Source organism: Balaenoptera acutorostrata, chromosome 10 (genome assembly GCF_949987535.1).
Source record: "Balaenoptera acutorostrata chromosome 10, mBalAcu1.1, whole genome shotgun sequence".
NCBI classification, from domain to species: Eukaryota; Metazoa; Chordata; class Mammalia; order Artiodactyla; family Balaenopteridae; genus Balaenoptera; species Balaenoptera acutorostrata.
In genome coordinates this window covers 22,673,371-22,694,470 of record NC_080073.1, presented here as the reverse complement: position 1 = coordinate 22,694,470, position 21,100 = coordinate 22,673,371, and the positions used below count along the sequence as shown (strand labels likewise).

General features: G+C 39.5%; 1 protein-coding gene across 3 annotated transcripts in view; it reads left to right on the top strand.

Annotated features, from left to right (window-relative positions):
• Window positions 1–329: 329 nt before the first annotated feature.
• TAFA1 (TAFA chemokine like family member 1) overlaps window positions 330–21,100 on the top strand; it is a 501,884-nt gene continuing 481,113 nt past the window's right edge. For 2 of the 3 annotated variants that reach the window (XM_007192421.2, XM_007192420.3), the window contains exons 1-3: window positions 330–391; window positions 514–587; window positions 18,530–18,650. In XM_007192421.2, the coding sequence (XP_007192483.1) occupies window positions 585–587; window positions 18,530–18,650 (124 nt within the window). In that variant the 5' untranslated portion in view covers window positions 330–391; window positions 514–584. Of the gene's footprint in view, window positions 392–513; window positions 588–5,224; window positions 5,290–18,529; window positions 18,651–21,100 lie in introns of those variants that run through there. The other variant, XM_007192422.3, reaches the window with a different exon arrangement.

The following is a 21,100-nucleotide window of genomic DNA, read 5'->3' as shown; positions in this document are numbered from 1 at the left end:
GGTGTGCGTGCGCGCATGTGCTCTACGCACACACATGCCGTAGGGACAGGGAGGATTAGTATAAACTTTTCGTGCCAGAAGAGACCTTAGAGATCCTTGGGCTCAACCCACACATTTCACAGATGAAGAAATCAGACTCGTAAAGTTTATGTGACTAGCTTAAGGGCATACAGCTATTAACTGGCAGAAAAGAGACTCAGTTATCTTGATTCCTCATCCAATGAGCTTTATAACCCAGCTCTATTATATTTTTGTCTCCAGAAAAAAGTCTTTGTTAATTGAAACAGGACCAAACATATATTATGCTTTGTCATCACATGGTTCGCTTATTACCTTTCAAGTCCTAGCTAAAAGCCCACCACTCCAAAGGGCCACCTGGACACTGCCTCAGGTGGGTCCCACTCCTTGTCCCTTGGTTTTCTATTACATTATTATTTTCATAGCTTTATATCACTTAGTCCAATCTTTAATCACCTTATTTATTTTTCTCATTTTCCTCCTTCGCTAAAATAGGAGATTCCAGGAAAGTAAAGGTTGTTTCTCTTCACGCCTGTATCCTCAGCTCCTGTGATCATGCTCAGCACATGGTAAGCACATATCCATAATTAATCAGACCTCTGTGAATTTAATAAATATAAATATTAAAATATCAATAATAAACCTTTGGGGGGAGCACATAAATATAAATATTAAAATATCAATAATAAACCTTTGGACTCTTTTCTGGTCATACATACTTCTTAATTATTGAGGTCACGCAAAGTTTTATGTTCCTGTGGTATTAAATTTCTCTAAAGGTCTCTACATATTTTTGTATGCTGTGTCACAATTGTAGGCTAAAACAAAACCTGGAACTCACAGCAAAGGGAACGAGCAACATCTGATTCAGATGTGGCTTTACCTGTGTGGGTGTATTCTATATAAACTGTGAGTGCGTTCATGACAGAGAGTATCTTGGCTTAGAGATGCTGCACCCCCAAATATCCTTTTTGTTTGTGAATGTTCCTGTGACTCTCTGACGATAAGAACTGTTCATTCTTATTTCTGGCTCTTGGCAGCCTACAGATGCTTCCTGTTAGTGCTCCTGGCAGGTTCCTGGTGGGGCCTGTTGTTTATTGCCCTATCTATCGAGTCCTATTTATTTTTAAAATAAACTTTAAGTATACTGTAAACTCCCTTCACAAACAGATTTTTCCTCCTCTTTCACACTTGACAAGCCTCTAAAAGAAATAGTAACTCTGTCTCATATATATTTGAACCTGAACCTTTTAGGAAAGAATTATACTTAAAGTACCCAAGAACAGGGATGGTCTCAGCCCAAAATCTCCCTTGCAGCTATTAATTCTCTTTCCCTCAACCTCTCCTTCTCTCTTTCTCTTTCACTCCCTTCTTTTTTATTGTATTATCTCATTCCTGTTTCCATACTGCCCTCTCCTCCCTGTAATCATCCCACCCCAGGCCAAATTCTCTGGTTGAACTGCCATCTATATCTTTCTTAAATACTGCTTACATAATGTAAATGTCTTTATCAAAAAGTTTAAAGGATTTGCTTTTTGCAAGCTCATCAAGTCTAAACATTTTACATCTCTTTCTTGGTCCTCAATCATGTAAACCTACTATTCCTTTCATCAGTAATCTCTACTATTTTCCAACACAAAGATGATGAGAAAGGACATTGACGTGGTACAACATAAAAGAGCTTGGAATTTAGCATCATACTGACTCGGGTTCAATTCAAACACTACTACTTATTAACTCTGTCTTTGACGAAGTCTCCTAACTTCTCTTGTATTTCCTCACTGGAAAGGTTTTTACCCAGTATTTATTTGGGTAAACGTTCCTGGTATTCTCTAAATATTTCCAGCTCTTCTTCTGAGCACATGATAGTACTTTTCAATTTACGCATGATTATATGACTTGTTTTTGCTAATGCAATCTGAGTGGAAGTTCTGTGTTTCAGTTGTGCATAGAAGTTTTTTAGAGGCAGCGTGTGATTTGCTATGGTCCCTTCCCTCCGTGAAGCAAATATGGAAGCATGTGTTGAGAAGGAACCTCCATTATCCTGAGGTCTTGGCTGTTAACAGTAAGCAGAGCCTTCTACTGATCCACCATGGATATGTAGCAAGAGATATTGGGGTCATTTGTTATTGCAGCAAGTCTTGTCCTATCCTAACTGACACATTTACTTTGCAAGATTGTTTGGAGGATGAGTGAAAATATCTAATATCTAATATGTAAAGCATCAACATAATATGCAATCAGTAAATGGTAGATGCCTTCATCAGTAGTCTAATTATCGTCTTTGTTACCATTGTTTCTTTGTTAGGTGTTGTGTGTTCTTTTTATTCCATATTTTGTTTTTTCCCATTATCTTATATGCTATAAATACGTATTTACATTTCTGGCCCTTCAATAAATTACAAGATCTTTGAAAAGGACAAGATACTTCATATGTCCTAATTCAGGCATTCTCAGTTAGGTTTGGTATCTATTCCAACTAAACGCTACCATGGTAGCATAGAAGCATTTATAGACAGTACATTAACAAATGGGTGTATTTGTGTTCCAGTAAACTTAATTTACAAAAACAGGAGGCAGAACATAGTTTGCTGACCCCTGATTTAGACTCTCTTCTTATCCCCTCTTTCTCCTTTTCTGTCTTTCAGTTTTAGTTTGTCTCTTTCTTTTCTGGGTGTGACTGTGCTTTCTGCTGCCACAGGCAGAATTTTTCTAATGGCAGATAGAAACAGTCACCAGTAGCCCCAAGTCTATGTTATAAAGGGAGCAAATCCCTTTCTCCCAGTGTTCTTCTTGGATAATATACCACCCTTGGACCAATTTCTGCTGGCAGGACATGGGAATTCCTGATTGGTCAGGCCTGAGTCATGTGACTACCTCTGTGATCACAGAATAGTTGAGGCACTGTGGTTGATGTACCCTTTGGGACCACCTGGGTTAGGGATGGGAGAAAGAGGGATGTTTGGTAGAAATAATAGGATGCTCATTATAAGCCTCATTTCTCCTACCTATGCAGAGAAGCAGGAAAGAACCTAGTTCAGAGGGCCATCCCTAACAATTCTTCATTGTGTAGTGGACTTATTATTTTATAGCCAATCTCACTGGTCATTCCTCAGAGACCTCCTGTGGGGTCTGGAAACAAAAGCATTGGCTGAGATTTTGGATAGATTGTATGTGAGAATCAGGAAAGCGAGCAACAAAAGACTCTTAAACTTCTACCTTAAGCACTTGGGTGAGTAGAGGTGCCCTGTATTCAGATGATTAAAAATCATTTCCCAAACTGCGAAGGGGAAATAGCAACATGCATAATCCCCAATTGGCTTCTAAGTATTTTTCTAATGATCTGAGAAAACTCACAAATCTTTATGAAAGGTAATAAACAAAGCAATATGATGGTATATGAGTCAGGACTCTCTGGAAGCTATCCAAATCCTTCTCGGCTATATGGGGAACACCTGAAAATTTCTAATATGAAATGCCATAATAAGGGAAAAGACTTATTCTTGTTATTCTTGGGCACATGAGTTCTGCCTAAAGGGCATTACTGGCTACCATGGATATGTGTTGGACACTCAAAATCTGAGTCAGTTTGAGATACCAGTACTTCGTCTATTTTTACTTGGCTCAGAAAATTTAATGAAATTATACAAATCCCTGAAATCTAATATTTTTATGTGATAAGATTGTGTAAGAGGAGGGGGTGGAAGAGAAGTTTGGAAAATGTGGTGACAGATGGTAAGTGGGCTCAGGCACATAGCATTCCTATATATAGGGGAGGGGACAATCTGGTTAATCAAGGGGTGGGGGAGCATTTTTAAATTTAGATTCAAGTATTTTATATATTCAGCAACATCATTTACTGAAGCAGCCTAGCTGGATAGAACTTAAAAATTTTTTTTTGGTTGGGGTGGCTTGTGTGATATATATTTTCAACAGTTTTGCATATTCTTTCATGACGTCTGCATTTGAAAAGCAAATGGTCTGTATAGGCTTTGAGTATGTCTTTTGAGAGAGGGCTGGGAATATGTATTTCTAGAGAGTTCCTTCCAAGGAGATTTAATGACATTTTAAAAATTAGGGTCATCACAGCTAATTTAGCAACATTTGAAAATTAAAGTGAATGTTTTCAATGAAGACTTTATTCTTCAGTAGAACGAACAATGGGCTGGAAATGAGGACACCTGAAATCTAGGCCCAATTCTATGTAACATTAAGGCCAGGTAGATTGTGCTACCTTGCATGAGTCATTTCAGCTGTTTGGGTCTTAATCTTCTCATTTTTAAAATGAAAGTTTTGATTAAACAATCTTTGGGATATTTTTAGTTTTATATTTCCGTTGTTGTAGGCTGTCTCTTAATGCTCCATTAATTCGGATGCTTTTGGTTGCAAGTAACAGAAAGCCACGCTCAAACTGCCTTAAACTATTACAGGGCAAGTCTAACACTGAGTGGACTTTAGCACTTGCTTGATTCATCAAAGGACATTTTTCCACACTTGTTCACTCTACTTTTCATGGTATCAGTCTTGTGTTAAGGTTGGTGCCTCTTCAGAATCTCCAAATGCTTGTTAATGACTCTTATTAGTCAATGACCTGCTTCCTTGTTTAGGTCTGGAAGAAAAGAAAAAAAAAAAAAATCACTTCCTAAAGCTGTCTTGGATGAATTAAAAAGTGTCTTTCCAAGAGATCTCTGGAAACCTGTCCTTGCATATTATTGGCACAAACTGAGTTTTGTGCTTATCCCTGATTATGGCCAGGGGATGGGGCTACCCTGAGCCACAGGAGAGCCTCCTAGAACCAGCAGTTAGCTCAGTACGGGGGGGTTGTGGCTAAATGATAGAAAATCAGGGAGAGGGGATGTATGTAAATGGAGCAATCATGATGTTTACTAACCATCGCTTGGAACACCTAAGGTTCACATCATCTATGCAGTTAAATATGAGGTAGGAAAAAACCCCAAATTAATGAAATAGAGTTCTTATATGGTAAATATTATCATATCAAGCACATAGTAAGCTTTCAATAAAGATGCATACACTGGGCTAACCTTCAATCTGTTAAACACAGAGAACGTGCCTCTTAGTTGGCAACTAATTAACAAGAGATCGCAGGTATTTGTGGGGTTGCCACAGTGACCAGAGACTTACTGCAGTAATTTTTTGTTTTAGTCAGTGGTTTTCAAACTTGGCTGCACATTGGAACCACTCAGGGAGCTTTGAGAAACACTGTTGCCTGAGTTCCACCTCCAGAGATCCTGTTTTGAGTGATCTGAGGTAGGGTCCGGGGCATTTAGAGTTTTAAAATCTCCCCAAGTTATTGTAACTCAGTCAAGACTGAGGACCTCTGGTTTAGGGAATCTAAGTATTCCCTAAATACTTGGGTGTGTATTGGGTGTGCTCAAGTACTTTGTCCTACCTGCTTCAATCATGTCCAGCATTTCCCTTGAACTCCTTTTTATAATTCTCTTTTCCTCTACTCTAAACTAGCAACTGCTGTATTCTCCTCTCTGAGCTGGGACTCTTAGAGATACCACATGCTCATCATTACAGTATGAACGTGAGGGTGGAAACTAAGAGTGGGAAAAGCCTACTTTCAATATGGTGTAATAGGAGAAAGGGACAAAAGGGTGGATGAGAAAAAACAAGCCATGCAAAAAACCTTTCTCTCTGGCACTGGGATGTGGATGGAGATGCACATTTAGGCGTTCTAAGACTCAGATTCCCACACAGACACCCATACGTGTACAGACACATCATCTGAAATTCTTCCCAGCCTCCTCCCTGCTCAGCCCACTGCCAACCGCTTGCTTAGAATACTGCTGCAAATTCATAAAACACCTAAAACATGAATAAATGAGAAATGGCTGTGTTTATTCATTCACTGACACGTTCATTTATTCATCTAGTCTATAAATACTGATTGAGCACCTACTATGTGCCAGGTACATTGTCCGATGGAGAGTGAACAGTGATGAATAAAACAGGAGTTTAGAGCCTGTACAAAGGCCCTGAATCTAGATAGTATTTGGAGTATGTGAGATGGGGCAATGATTATCTTGTGAACCAGTTCTTGAGTTGTGTTCTCTGTACTTGGTTTGTGGCATGAATGCTTGCTGAATGAATGGATACCTGAATGCATTACTGAGAGAAGATCAGAGTGACTGGAGCATGGTGAATGTGGGAGTAGGTAGGGAGAATGGAATGATATTTAGATTGAAAATATGGGCAGACATTGGTTGTGTTGGGTCTTGTGGTCTGTGGTTTTTATTTACTTAAAAAAATTTTTTTTATTAATTAATTAATTTATTTTTAGCTGCATTGGATCTTCGTTGCTGCATGCGGGCTTTCTCTAGTTGGGCTACTCTTTGTTGCGGTGCATGGGCTTCTCATTGCGGTGGCTTCTCTTGTTGAGGAGCACGGGCTCTAGGTGCGCAGGCTTCAACTGTTGTGGCTCGCAGGCTCTAGAGCGCAGGCTCTGTAGTTGTGGCACACAGGCTTAGTTGCTCTGTGGCACGTGGGATCTGCCTGGACCAGGGCTCAAACCCGTGTCCCCTGCATTGGCAGGCGGATTCTTAACCACTGCTCCACCAGGGAAGCCCTGGTCTGTGGTTTTTAAACCACATTATATTCTGTGCATTGGAAAAACATTGCATGTTTTCAAAAAGGGAATGATAGGGTCAGGGAAAGTCTCTCTGAGGTCAGAGGGATAAAAAAAGAGCCATCTGGGAAAAGAATAAATGGAAGAATGTTCCAGAAAGAGGGAAAAAATTGTGCAAAAGCTTTGAGTCAAGAAGGCATTATGTTTGAAGGCCTGAAAGGCACTATGCTTTATCTGGGGATTTGGAAATGAAAGTTAGTCTAGTGAAGTGAAGAGAAAAGAAAAGAAAACAGACAAATATGGCACCGAGCAGTAGATGCTGTAGCACATGTGGTTGGCACTGAATCTTATCGAGGTGGAGGGGAGGGGTGTCCACCCTAGACTTGGGAGGCCAAGAAAAACTCCATGGAGAACAGTGCACCAGAACCAAATCTAGAAAAGTAGGTCAATTTGGGAGAAGGAAGGGGAATAGGAAAGGTAAGTGGAGATGGAAGGGGAGCAAGAATGTCTCAAATTTAAAAAGTTGAGGTTGCAAAGGCATAAGAAAACATCTTAAAACTTAGAGCTAAATCTTAGAGCCTAGATATCAAATTTAATTTTAAAAGTTTATAGAGATTTGTAATATGCCAGACATTCTGATGTGCATCTTAATGATAATCCTTTGAATCGGTGAGGCAACTCAGGGAAAATTACTTAAATAGGACTGGGCAGTTAGTAAGTGGTGTTGCTGAAAGAAGGACCCAAGCTGTCTGACTGCAGAGCCCATTCTCTTAGCCCTTCTATTATACTGCCTCACTGACCAAGTCAAAACATAAAGAAATCAAAGGAGGGAGGCCCAAGGAGATATGGATTAAAAGATACGTATTTCTATTTTTCAGTTTTTTTCTTTTTCTGAAAATTATCTCTTTCCCACAATTAAAATTCAAACCAGATAAACGAGAATAGATAATCAGCCACATTAATAATAAGACAAAGACCAGAAGAGAAATTTACTTGAAGGCAGATCAAGTACAAACCTAGAGTGTCAAGAAAATTTCACAGGATTTAAACCCACAGCAGGCAAAAGGGATTTATGTTTTTCTGTTGTAGTTAACCATTGGCGTCATATAGGATCCTATAGAGAAAAGAAAAATATTCTTGTTGTTAATTCTCTGTCTTGCGTAGAAGGAAGTTTCCTGCCACAAAAGTAAGATTAACCACAATTTACAAGCAACAGAGGGATGAGGAATGTTTAGAAAAAGAAAAGTACTTTAGGTTGGTTATATAGATTAAGGTCACCATTAGAGGAATAGTTATTGACATTGGAAAATGTGATATTTTCAGAGAAAAAAAAGCAGATTATAAGACCTATGTGTGTGTGTCTGTGTGTGTGTGTGTATATATATATATATATATATATATATATATATATATATATATATATGCAACAAAACCAACCAGGCATTTTTAGAAAGTGAAAGGAGAATGTGCACTTAAATGCTAATACTGGTGACTTTCATGTGACAGATTCTAGATGAGTTTAAAAATTTTCTATTTAGATCTTAAGTTTACTACCTTTCAAAAATACTAATATATTACTTTACAAGTAGAAAAAAGTTATAAAAATGGCAAAGTACTTTAGTCCTAAAGGGACATATGAAAACATTACTAACTTTTGTCCACACTGTGATTGTCTTTAATATTCATCCTTTCTTCCTCATTATTGTCTTAATTTTCATTTAAGTATCAAACCTCCCTCACTCCATTCATCTCTTTTGGAGGAAGCTGATTTCTCTCTTGATTTGGGTCTGGGGCTTATGGTGCAGCTCAAAGTCCAACAATGTGACCTTGTCCCCCTGGCCAAGGTAACTGGCTCAAGGAGGGGCAAGTGACCCAAGTCAAGCTAAGGAGCCGTGAGAAATGGTTTGCTGGGGGATGCTAAGAAAGACTCTTGTTCATCTGAGAGAGCTTCTTGAAACAATCCTTTCTGTTGCCATTATATGGATGAAGAAGCTCATAGCCCAGACAGCTGTTGGCAGCTATGTTTCATCCATGGTGGGGAGCCTGCCTTAGAATGACACCTTGAAGGGCAGAGAGAGAGTTGAAAATGAGCTAGATCCTTGATAGTTTAGTGGAGTTACTGGGTCAAACCCACCTGGAGGTGAGCCCCACCTGTGAACTGTCTACCTGCAAGAAGCCATACATCCTCTTTATTATTTACTGCAGTTTGCATTGTTTTCATTTGTTTATTTTTTTTCTATTACTTGTAACCAAGCCCATTCTACCTTCTTCTATGATATCCTAGTTTTGGAAGGTTACTGTCAGGTGATTCAAATTTTTCTTCTAGCTTACTGAAAATTATTTGATGTCACAGGGTTTATTTTCCATAACCTAGCTGGTATATTTTAGAGCTGTGCTGTTCAGTAAAGTATCCGCTAGACATATGAGGCTATTTAAGTTTAAATTAGTTAAAATGAAATAAAATTAAAAATTAAAAAATTCATTTCCTTGGTTGCACTAGCCACATTTCAAGTGCTTGATAGCCACACGTGGATAGTGGCTACCATCTTGGCCAGCACAGATACAGAACATTTCTAGTATTGCAGAAAGTTCTGCTGGATAGTGCTGTGAGAGGGAGAGAAAGAGAGAGAACATCAGATGAGGAGATGTATTCTAACGTGACCCACACAAGTGAAGTCAGTGTATTCCCTCAGGTAAGCCTCTTCCTGTTCTTAGGTCTTTTTATTTCCTCTAGAACAGAGAGGCTGGACTAGGAGGCTTTTGGGGGGATTTCTTCTAGGTTCAGTATAATGAAATTCTAAGTGCTTTCTTTTTATTTTTAACATTTGTAGACTTTTCTTTATTCTCCAGGGATCAACTGTGAGTTCTACCATCAGATCATATTTGGATATCAAATACTAAGAACCAGGGCTGAAAATTCAGGACAGTTTCATTTTTTTCTTCTAGCAAAAAAAAAAAAAAAAAAAGAAGACTCCAACACAGATTTAGTGGCAGGTAGCTAAGGGTTTAAACAATATACGGGCCAATTTCCTTTACTTAGTGCCATAACAATAGACTCACACAGAACAAGGGAGTCATCCTTAATATGTATCGCCACTTCATACGTGTGTGCTACCAAAAAGAATGAATAAAGGCTACTGAGGAGGGTACAAAATCTACTTATTTCTAGAAAAACAGTTTGCTGTGCATGCCATCTTGATAGTGGCCTTATATTTTATTTTTGATTCATTGATTATTATTTATTTATGATGCCAACATTTGAGTGCCTACTATATGTCAGGTAGTATATCTAGGCTCGATTCTGAAGATATGGTACTGAGCAAGGTGCCAGTTTTCCTTCTCTCATGGTGATTCTGGTAAAGAGGTAAACCAGATATCATAAATAATTCCAGAAATAGTTATTTACAATGGTCGTTAACCTATAGAGATGATATCCTGAGGGCTATGAGAGCATAACCACAACGAGTTGATCTGGTTTGGAGCATTCCAGAAGACAACTGGGGGAAAGTTTCCCTATCCTACTCAAGGATCCAAGAGAGGAGTATAGTAGGAGCCGAGAGTGAGAGTGTTTGTAAAAGATGAGGCTAGAGAAGTAGAGAGGGGCCAACTCATGCAGAGCCCTGTCAACCATGGTCATGAACTTGGGCTTTATTTTAAGCTCAATGAAAAACCATTGAAAGATTTTCAAATAACAAGAGTGGCATGATCAACACGCACCTCAAACACATTCCTTCCGGCTGCAGAGTGGGGAAGAGATGGGTGGGATGTACACATTTGAAGGCAAGTGGACTAGTTAGGAAAGTATTACCATAGTTCAGGTGAAAGATGGTGGTAACTTGGGTGAAGATGTTTGAATGGAGAGGGAGAGAATAGAGAGATTTAAGACATAGACTGGAAGTCAAATTGATAGGAAGTGACGTTGAAAGAGGGAGTTCATGGAGAGGGAGATGGCCGTCTTCATTTCTGGCTGAACCATTGAGAGGGTGAAGGGCCATTTCTTAGATCAGAGTAGTTATGGGGGATAGCGATTATGAATCCGGCTATGAATCTGAGAGTTTTATAAACCATAGAAATCATGTTATTTTCTTTATTATCATCAAAGCAGTCATTTTCATGACCTTTACGTGCTTATAAAATATGTTCATATTCTCGTAAGGAAGAGACCACTTGGTCTCTAAAAGGACAGTTCATTTATTACTTTGATTAGTGCAATGGAGGTGAAGCTGTTTGTGGTTTCAACTTTCTTTCTGTTCTAAAAGCAGAATAAGGAGATGAGATGTGGAAGAACAAAAGAAATGACCTTATTCTTTCTTTCTCTGCTGCCTGGAAGACAGACAAGATAAGCAATGAGGAATTATAATTGATAAAGTGATTGTAGAGATAGGCTGCTGGAGGTGGAAAATGAAACTCCGACACAAAGGTTATCTTTTCTTCCAGCCTAAGAGAAATTTTGCCTTCCATTTCCCTTTTCTTACAGTTACGGAAAATTCTGCATTATGTATCCAGATCCAAATTACAGAACTGAGAATCACCAGTTTTATAGAAAATGATTCAGCCTCTGCTCATTTGTCTGTTACCATTAATTTTTATTCCTTCTGGAGCAGTTGTTTGGCTTTTTTTGGTTTGTGTGCTTTTGTTTGGTTTTTTACCTTATGGATGCTGTAAATTTTTAAGAAATAATTTTTCTCTTCTTCACTTCTACTGCTAGGAAGCTTAGAGTCAAAATAGTGCTTCCTTTGTACCACTGATGCTTGCATTTCACGTTCAAACTTCACATTAGGCTCATCTTACTTTTCTTACTTGGTCTTTTATCTTTATCATGTAAAATTTTTTATTTCTTGCCAATATTGCTTGCCTAGAATTTGGTTGCTTAGAGCTTAGGCTCTGAAAATCAAATGTGAGTTTGCATCAAAGTTTTTCAACCTTACTAGAGGTGTGGCATTAGTTCAATCACTTGACTTCTCTGAAATTTGTATTTTCACCCATAAAATAAAGATCACTGTAATACAGACCTATTAGCATTTTTGTGAGAATTAAATGAGACACAGCATGTGAACGCTGAACCAGGGCATGGCACATAGAAAGAGTCTCCCCTGCCAAAAAAAAAGGGTACTAATACAGTAGTATCGTCATCATCATTATTATATGATCATCAATCACCATCAATATTATATATTATTTAAACTGCCATTCTGTTGTTGTACTTCACCTGCTTTCTCTTCATTATCCTTTTCCTCATCTTAGCTGAAATGTATTTTGAAAAAATGCCAGGTACAGAATAGAGTAGTAAATAAGACAAGTATATAAACTTTATTTAGGCCCCAAAGTAAGACTGACAAGCTAGGGGTGTTGCTGTGTATCTGGTATGGGGCACATACTAGGACACCAGGGTAGACAGGAAAATTTTAAGTGAGTTCCAGAAAAAGAGTGATGCAACACAAATGATTTATGCAATTGGGTTATGGGAGAAAGATAGGGTAACATTATTACTTAGCCAAGGGAAAAGGTATATTGTCTTCTCATGATCAGGGACTGAAAATAGACATTGTCAGCCAACTGATAGGTAGCCCCAGTGACTACAGAAAAGAGAAATTGGGCTTCAAAGTTACAGAAGGCATATAGATTAGAGATAATGGTAATGATCCTCTCATCCACGCCTTCATTTCCATCAGCCATTGAAATGGAACAAGAAAAAACATCAGCATTGTGAAATCACAACCAAAATGCGTTATTTCAAGAAATACTTAGAACTGTTTTAAATGGCATACATCTAAACCACTTTCATTTGCATTGGACCAAAACTTGGCATCTTTCTCAGCCCAGATGTAATTTATTTAAATTCCTTTAGTTGTTTTTCAATTTAGAAATATGCATAGACATAAAATCTTGCATGTCTCAAATTTGTTTTCCCTGCACATTTGTGAATTCAAATTAGCCAAATTATTAAGTGGATTGTTCTTAAACTAAAGTAAGGATGGCTTTTATTTCTAATGCCGAGAAATGAAAAGTGTGGTCATCAGGGGAATGAGGGATTTTCTGGTGGTACTTTGGGCCTGGATCCAGGATTTTACCCCTTCAGTGGGTTTCCCAGTTAACTTAGTAACATGTAGTATACATGAGTTTTTTGTATTTTGAAGCTTTTGTAATCATTTGAAGAGACGCAGGGTGGAGTCCTATTCCACAGGATATAGTTTTCCACCAGGAAATCCCCTTTGGACATTTCTGTTCTCAGTTCTTTTCTTCCAAGCCTCTGGAGAGCCTCTGCATTTCTCTCTCTCTCTCTTTATCTCTCTCTGTGCTTCTCTGCCCCCCACCATTTTTTCCTCCCTCCAGGTTTCTGCCCTATTGCATCCTCTATCTGCCATTCCTCCCTCCCCCTGCCTTTTATTATGTGGGGCAATATGCTGAACATTCTTGGCTATTTAAGCATTCTGAGTGTTTTATCTTTCACTCCCAATTATTTTCATTGGGCCTTTCTTCTGAGTAAATGTGGGTTTCTCCATGGGGAGAAGTTCTGGTAAATAGGATTTTCTCTCTTTTTTACATAAACAAATGTACATATACATAGATACTGTATTTGAAATGTATATATTTAGGAGTTTGGCCCAACTGAGTAGGTATCTTGAATTCATGTAACTGGAAGAACTAAAACAATTGTGCTGTAGTCCATTGCCTTTTGCAGTATTGTGCTTGTATAACCGAATGATTGAGCAGGGCATGGCTGTGGGCACGTAAGTGATCAGTTTATAACTCCTGACTTATAAGAACCTGAAGGGATTCTAGCTGCAATCATCAATGCTCTGGATTTATCACTGCTCTGATCAAAAATCTCCAATGGATTTCTATAGCAGGGGGCTCTGTGAAGGCAGGAACTGGGTCTGATGTGTATACTGCTGTCTCCTCAGAGCTTAGGGCAGTATATGGAACATAAAAATTCAGTTAATACATGATCAATATAGGTTAAAGTCTTCATCAGTCAGGATAGACTAGGTTATAGTGCAATAACAAATAGCCCCCAAATCTCAACTGCCTAAAGAACAGAATATTTCTTATTTACTACCTACATCTATTGTGGGTGGGTAGGGGAAGGGGATGCCTCTGCTCTTTGCAGTCTCTCAAGAATCCAGGCAGGTAGTGTAACTAGTCCCTGTTCCAGAGGCAAAGAGGGATCTAGAGGGTGTTACTTCAACAATTAAATGCTCCAGCCGCAAAGAGATACCGTCAGTTTTGTTGACACCTCATTGGCCAGAACATTATGGCCCACTAAACAATAAAGTGATCAAGTGATGGAGTCCTACCATGGTGAAAAGTGCAAAGGCCTAACTTCTTTGAAAGGTATGAGAGTAATTTTGCTTTGAGATGGAAGAATGGACTAAATTGCCTTAAATGTCAATATCCGTTGATGCTTATATTATTAGGGAAAATGATCATTGGCTGCAATACAGTGGACAAGGTATTTGGAAGAGGAAATGGAACTAGGTTGATATTCTTGTTCCATCACATATATAGAAGCCACTTAAAAATGTAAGGGAAAGTCTTTATTCCAGTTGTTTAAAAAAAAATCTAACAATGCCTGAGTGCCTTGAACATAATCCATGAGTATGTGTTTCAAGTTTATTAAATTGAATTGTAGATAAGAAACTATGTTGAGCCTTAGTTTAATCCCTAGAAATGAAAAATATAATGTACAGTTTTCAAATGGTAGCCTTTATTAGCAAATGTGAACTTCCTTTTATTTTTAATGCATTAGCATAACAGAAACAAACCAAAAACAAAAACAAAAACAAAGACATGGGGTAAGTACTACCTTCCACATTTCTATATTTCAAATGCCTGGAATGCGCTCCGTATATAAGTCTTGAATGAATGTATAATAATTTTTTGAGTGTATCTTAATGGTAAAGAAATGAGAAAATATAATGGTTAATTTTGGAGGGTTGTTTTTTCCATGAAGTGTTTAATCCTAGTGTTTAGGAGGTGGGCTCTTGACCCAGATCATTGGGGTTTGAAATCTGCTCTATCACTTAGTAGCTATAATACCTTGAGCAAGTTTCTTAATCTCCCTATTCACCCTCTGGTTCCCCATCCATGAATGAAGACAATAATCATTACACCTATCTTATGGGGTGGTAAAAAGGATTAAATTGCACCTTATAAGCAACATACTATAGAGTAGTGCCAGCACATGGTGAAGGTTCAATAAACCTTACCTGCTGCTACTGTAGTTATTATCATTTTTGTCTTGATATTGAACAGTCGGTGTGAGCTTTCTATATATACTCACCAACTCAACAATAATGAATGACAGAAATGAAACACGCAACACCATCTAGAACTTTGGCACTCTTGACTTATTCTCATTCTAAGATTTGTATTTACTGTTATCTTGAACTTTGTTTAATGATGAGCTTTAATAAATGGTTGTTAGGGTCCAAAGAGCTATTCTGTGTGTATTGTGCAACTGTGCAGGACCAGTGGGGAAGACTGATGCGTCTGAAGGGTCTCTCATTCTCTCACTCTGTGTAACAGGAGAGGAGAGAATGGCTTCTAAAGACACACTGCAGCATCAAACCTTCCTTATAATGCCTGTGAAAGGCAAGAGAGTATTCTGAGGCACTTGAAGAGGTTTCTGAGGCTGGAATATTATGAGAACTACCTTGATTTAAAAAAACAATGAAAGACTAGACAGTATGATCTATGACAGTGGCAATCACATCAGTCTTGTTTTCTGCCTTGTCTCCAAGCATCTAACACATAGTAGGTGCTTTATAAGTGATTCATGAAATAACTGATTGAGTTATTGGAATGAATCATTACTAGTGCAATCTGTAAGTGAAAACTAGGTCACCTTATATGCATCGATGATGTGTAGGTACAATGACATTATATTTCCAAAGAAGAAAGTGTCTAAACCATAATACTAGAAACAAAATGTTGAACTTCTGAGTGTTTCCTCTCCCCACCCCAGCATGTTATTTGAGGGAAATTTTTAAAAAATGTCTTGAGCATATTTCTTTATCAAAATCCAGTCGTCGATGCTGAAAATGACATACTTCTATTTATTAAACATGTTAAAAAACTCAGAAGGTTTGCTTTGGGCTTATGCTTATAAACATCTATATTGTAGTCTAGATAGACCATATTCCCAGATTTAGCTGCCAAAAACAATCGACAGACTTAAATTTGTGTAAACTCAACAATATTTTGGGTTAACTTACTGGTTAAAAGAATATTAAGAGGTAAGAAATGGCTTACATTTCACTTTCCCATTTGCTGTTAGAGTCTAACACCCATTAACACTATCAGTATTTTGCAGAACGCTTTTTTCTTTTGTTTCTCCTTCCCTCTTTACTCTTTCGGCAAATGAATAGTATCTGTAAAATCTCTAAGAGAACGACGTACCCGGCAATACAGTGTTAAAGTGCTGCTTGAGTTGTTCAAGAGTTAGTGGGCAGGTATTACAATTCACTGTAGCTGTAATAAAGGGTAATGTCACTTTAAGACATGTGATACTTTACAGAGGAGGGATGTATTGAAAGAGACTATTGCTACTTACAGCGCCATATAGCAGCCCTGCTCCTACATTTTGCTGCCTTACTCTGCCCTGAATGCACTGGAGTGGGGATGGCCCCTCATTAACTATAAACTGATTCTCATCAGGAAACCGCACATTATCTCACCATCACTTCAAAGGTCTCGTCAGGCAGAGGTGACGCCAGGAGATGATTTAAAGGTGAAAATGACAAGGTTTCCAGCCCTCAAACCTTGGTTCCTTTTCTGACAATACAGTCTGAATGAACCCAATGTCTTCTTTACTGTGGGAGTAGCATCGGAAGAGAAAAACATATTTTTTAAATCCTGATAAAGAAGATTATTGGAAAGCTCTTTTTAAAAAAATCTCCAATTGTGGCACAGATGGATTTTAGAAAGTGTTAGAGCTTTCCAATGAACACTAATAGAGTACTCTGCTCTTGGCTGGATTTTTCAGGTAAGAAGCCTCTTTAAGGATTTAAGATTCAGAAAGCAGATTTCAAACCTATTCAGTCAGGTCTAGAGAACTATGTAGGGCTGAATGCATTATTTTGGGTGGGGGAAACAACTATTACCGTAGAGACAACCTCTTGGTAAGAGAGTGAGCAAAGAGAGCTATATGCAGGAACCTTGGAAGTAATGCTGAGAATTAAAGAAAGTTAAATGAAAAAAAGGAAAAGAAGGAAAATACTGCAAACGTCAAGTCACAGCAATCTTTTTGAGTGCTAAGATCTGTGTGGAAAGCTGTCATTGAAAAACTGTTTTGCTTGTGGTAGGCTTTCTTCAAGTTTAGATGAATTCCTAGTGCATTTTAACTGAAATTCACAAGCAATCATTGCATGCCACAGTCACCTCTATTTTGTCTTTCTGTAATTTGCAGGGTATTTTGAAAAGGCACCCAAATGCATTCATTCCAGAATTCATAGGAGGGGTGTTGTTCTTTATCTTTACTGAAGAGAATGCATCTGTGGTACACTGATAGTTCTGAAGACAATGAGGTTAAATCCGTTGTACACAAAAGTAAACAGTGGGCTGTGAAACTAATTATAAAGTGAATGGTCTATGTGAATCACCTACCGGGGCATGAAAGGCACCATGCTGTTGAAAATAATGTTTTCCTACTTTGCACTTAATTATGGTTGCCACCATTTGTCTATTATAGTTCTAAAACCCTTCTTAAAGACTACATCACTCTCTCTCCTAAAACCCATAAATTATCTTGTATTATGTCTATATACACACACACATATAATGTATATGTTTCGCTTGCTGAACATCACAGCTTTGGAAAGAGTACCAATTTCCACGAATAAAGAAGCCACACTGGGAGGTCACTAGGAGGTTTTAAATGTAGCGTTGAAATACTTGAAGTGTGTGATTTGACAGTGGAAAGATGAAAAAAAGAAACAATCTAGGTTCCAAAGCTCTATCTAGGAAAAAAGCATATACTTAACTGGATTCCTGTATAGAAAATGCTTCCATGTCACTGGCTAAGGGTGATGCTTCAAGTTTGACTAATTTGATAAATATGAAATGCAGCATAAGGTGTTGTTTGAGAAACTGGACAATATGCAGCACAGTTGAGCCTTTGTAGCTCCTAAGATTCTCATAGGTGCCGAGAAGACTGTCAAAGTTTCAGCGCTTAAGAAAAGGTGGATGTTCATCCATAAATACATATACCACCTGTATATGCATATTCATCAACACTACAACAAATGCCACGATAGGATCTTAGGAGGCAAAGCAATATTGTAAATTATGGTTTGCTCTAGGAGAGATGCTTAGATCTTGTATCCGAAACTCATTTTGGCTGAAGATAATTCTTTCTGGTTTTAAGTCCAGCCAAAAAGACCAGCTCTTTTAGGAGATTACAACATGCCTCTGAGAAATGATTACTTAGTTTAGGCGACAGCATTGGAATTAAAAATTCATGACTGTAGAATTAAAAAAAAAAAAAAAAAAAAAAAGAATCCACTATTTCCTTCCAGGCTTATGTCAGACTTGCAATGAAGTTAGAATGAACAGGAGCGTGCAGCCTTTCAATGCCTGGAATAACTATAGCTTAAAGATCATTGTGTAAAACTGCATGTTTAGTCAGGATACAGTGTTTCAAACTGCCTAACAGATAGTCAAAAACTTTATTTCTGTATTTTGGCCATCCTAAGAGTTTGGTTTTGAATAATTTCAAAAATGGATTCATGATCTCGTGGAGAGTGACCTCCCTCAATCCCACTTTGTGGCATGACCTCTGCTGGGTCATTAATTCTAACCAGCAAAGTAGCAAAGGCACATGACGTCTGAGACCCCCCTTCTCTCACCAGTGGGACTGACGGAGCTGGGGGCTCAAACCCGGGGGTAATCCTTCCTGTCTGATGTTCTCTTTAGAGAATGGCAGTGGTCTCTGCGATGCCCTGGGTCCTGTATTTGTGGATAAGTGCTTGTGCGATGCTGCTCTGCCATGGATCCCTTCAGCACACTTTCCAGCACCATCACCTGCGCAGACCAGGTAAGTTGGAAGCTGGCTCCACAGCAGCCTCCCGTCTCACCGCTGTCTTTTAACAGATGGTTGAAGGCAAGTGACAGAAAGTGCTACAGGGTGGGCAGCTTGCCTCTGAATTTCAAGACTTGTTGGCTGGATGCTTTGGGGCAAGAGGGGGAACACTAAAATGTCTTGGAGGTATTTCTAATAACTTCTCAGAAAAGGTGGTTTTCTCTAAGAGTCCCACCACCCCTTGGCACACACCTTAAAAAGTAGAAGTCGTTTGTTTTGGGATACTTTGGCCAAGAGCGAAATATTCTGCAAAAGGTGGGATAACTTTCAAGACTTGAGGAATTTTTAAGGAGGCAAAATATGATCTTTGCAACCAAGAAAATAATGTGTCCGTGTTCCTGGGATGCATTTTTATCTGGCATAGATACCATAATCTTGGTGTGTATGTGGCTAGAGATTTTGTGCGGATGTCAGTGCCAAAATTAACTTTGTAAGTAGTTTTTCAGTGAAAAAGAAATTAAAAAGTAACTTACTATTTCTTGTCTGGTTTGTCTCCTCTCCTTTCTCCCTTCTTTCACTTTGTTCTTGCGGTATGCTCGATGCCTTTTTTTTTTTTTCCCCTATCTCTCCGCATTTTCCGGGGCAAGTTCTCTTTAGCGTGGTTTTTTTTTTTTTTTTTTCTTATATCGAATTTTGAGTTCCAGACGCATTTTGCTTTCTTCGGTTTTCTGTTCAAAGTATATTTCTTACCCTTCCATGGCCTTACTCTTCAATCAGGATTTTTCTCTCCTTCTGTGCCTCTCCAGCTTTCTCATTATTGTTCCCCCAGCTCGATTGTCCTCACCCGCCCTGGTTCTCGGAAAGGTTGCCTTCCATTTTCTGCTTAGCTTCAGCCTGTGCATCCATTTACTCCACCCGTCACCTTCACCGCACCCCTCCCCCTCCCCCTCCCCCTCCCACCCGATCGCCAAGACCGGGCTCTGGGGACCAGTTGCGCGCCCAGGCTCCGGATCCTTAGTTCTCTAGTGCTCCCAGCTCTCCATCCCCACCCCTCCTTCCTTCCAAATCCCTTCCTGGCCTCCTCCCATCCGCCAGGCTTCCTCCAGCTGCGTTGTCTAGCCTTTGCCTTTTTCTGGCTCTGCAGCCAGCCTGGGCACCGATCCTGGGCTCCTCGGCATTCTCCTCCAGCAACACCTCCCAGGGCGCTCGCTGCTTGCTGCTTTCCCGGGTTCTGCTTCCCGGCTGGGGGCAGGATCGAAAGAGTACGTGTACAGCCCGGGTCCTCCCACGCGGGCTGCAGTGGAGCGCGCCAGCTTGCTGGATGCTAGACCTTGGGTCGCTCCGGGAGGAGGGGTTTGGCGGGGGCTGAGCTTGGGGCATAGGCCCAGGGCTGCCTCTGGGCCTCAGCCGCCCTCTTTCTCAAAGCCCTGAATCCGGGAGGGAAGGCGAGGGGAGGTTGGTGCCCCTGCGGGAGGGCATGGAAACGGCTCTGCCGATGCTGCGCGCTGGTGTTTCTGCCTCGCGTGTCCTGAGCCTGGATCAGCCACTGCCAGAGTCCGAGACTCCAGTGCCGAGTTGGAGGGAAAAAAAAAAAAATACAAAAAACGTGGAATCCCCAAGTTACCTCCAGTCAGTAGATCTCCAATCTGTTCTGGCAAAAAACGTCTTTGACTTATTGTAATAAGTCATACAAATAACGCGAGAAATCTGCATTTAGTGTAATACTTAACGATAAGCACACGAAACAAAAACAACTAATGTGAGTGTTTTAGGCACACTGTTAAGGTTAATTCACCTTGCTTGGCTTAATTCTTATTCAAGTAGGTGTAATTTCCCACCCTGTTGCTCAGGAGACTGAAGTTCTGAGGGTCTGAGCGACTTGCCTGAGGTCACACAGCTAATACCTGCCCTGGGGGACTTTGATCTGATTTCATCTCCAGAGCCTGTTTCCCAAGGAGGAACGAATGGCTCCCAGTACAGAGCACAATCTTGCCAAGGAGCCTTTTTGAAGAGATGTGAGCACCTTCATGTAATTCGTGAAAATTTCAAGTTATGTCAATACACGGACTCATTTGAACTGCAGACCCATTCTGAAAGGTGGCCATGGCAGAAGTGGTGAGGGGTGGCACTTGAGGATGGCAGAACTTAGGCTGGGCCATCATCTCTGCCACTTAACATTAGTGACATGACCTTGGGCAAGTCATTTTTCTTCTCTGGGCCCAATTTCCCATTTAGGGATATTGTGGGGAGTGTAAATAAAATAATCTTCATGAAAGTGCTTTGTAAAATGTAAAGCTCTTCAGAAAGATCAGGAATTACTGGCATCCCCACTTAGTAGACTACAAATGTGCATATCACAGATGTTGAATGAGTGACGTTTTGCTGTTCACACAGCTAATTATCCACATAGTGACAACAATCTTGTTTTTAATCTTGCTGTCATTTTTAACTATGTGGTACCTGGC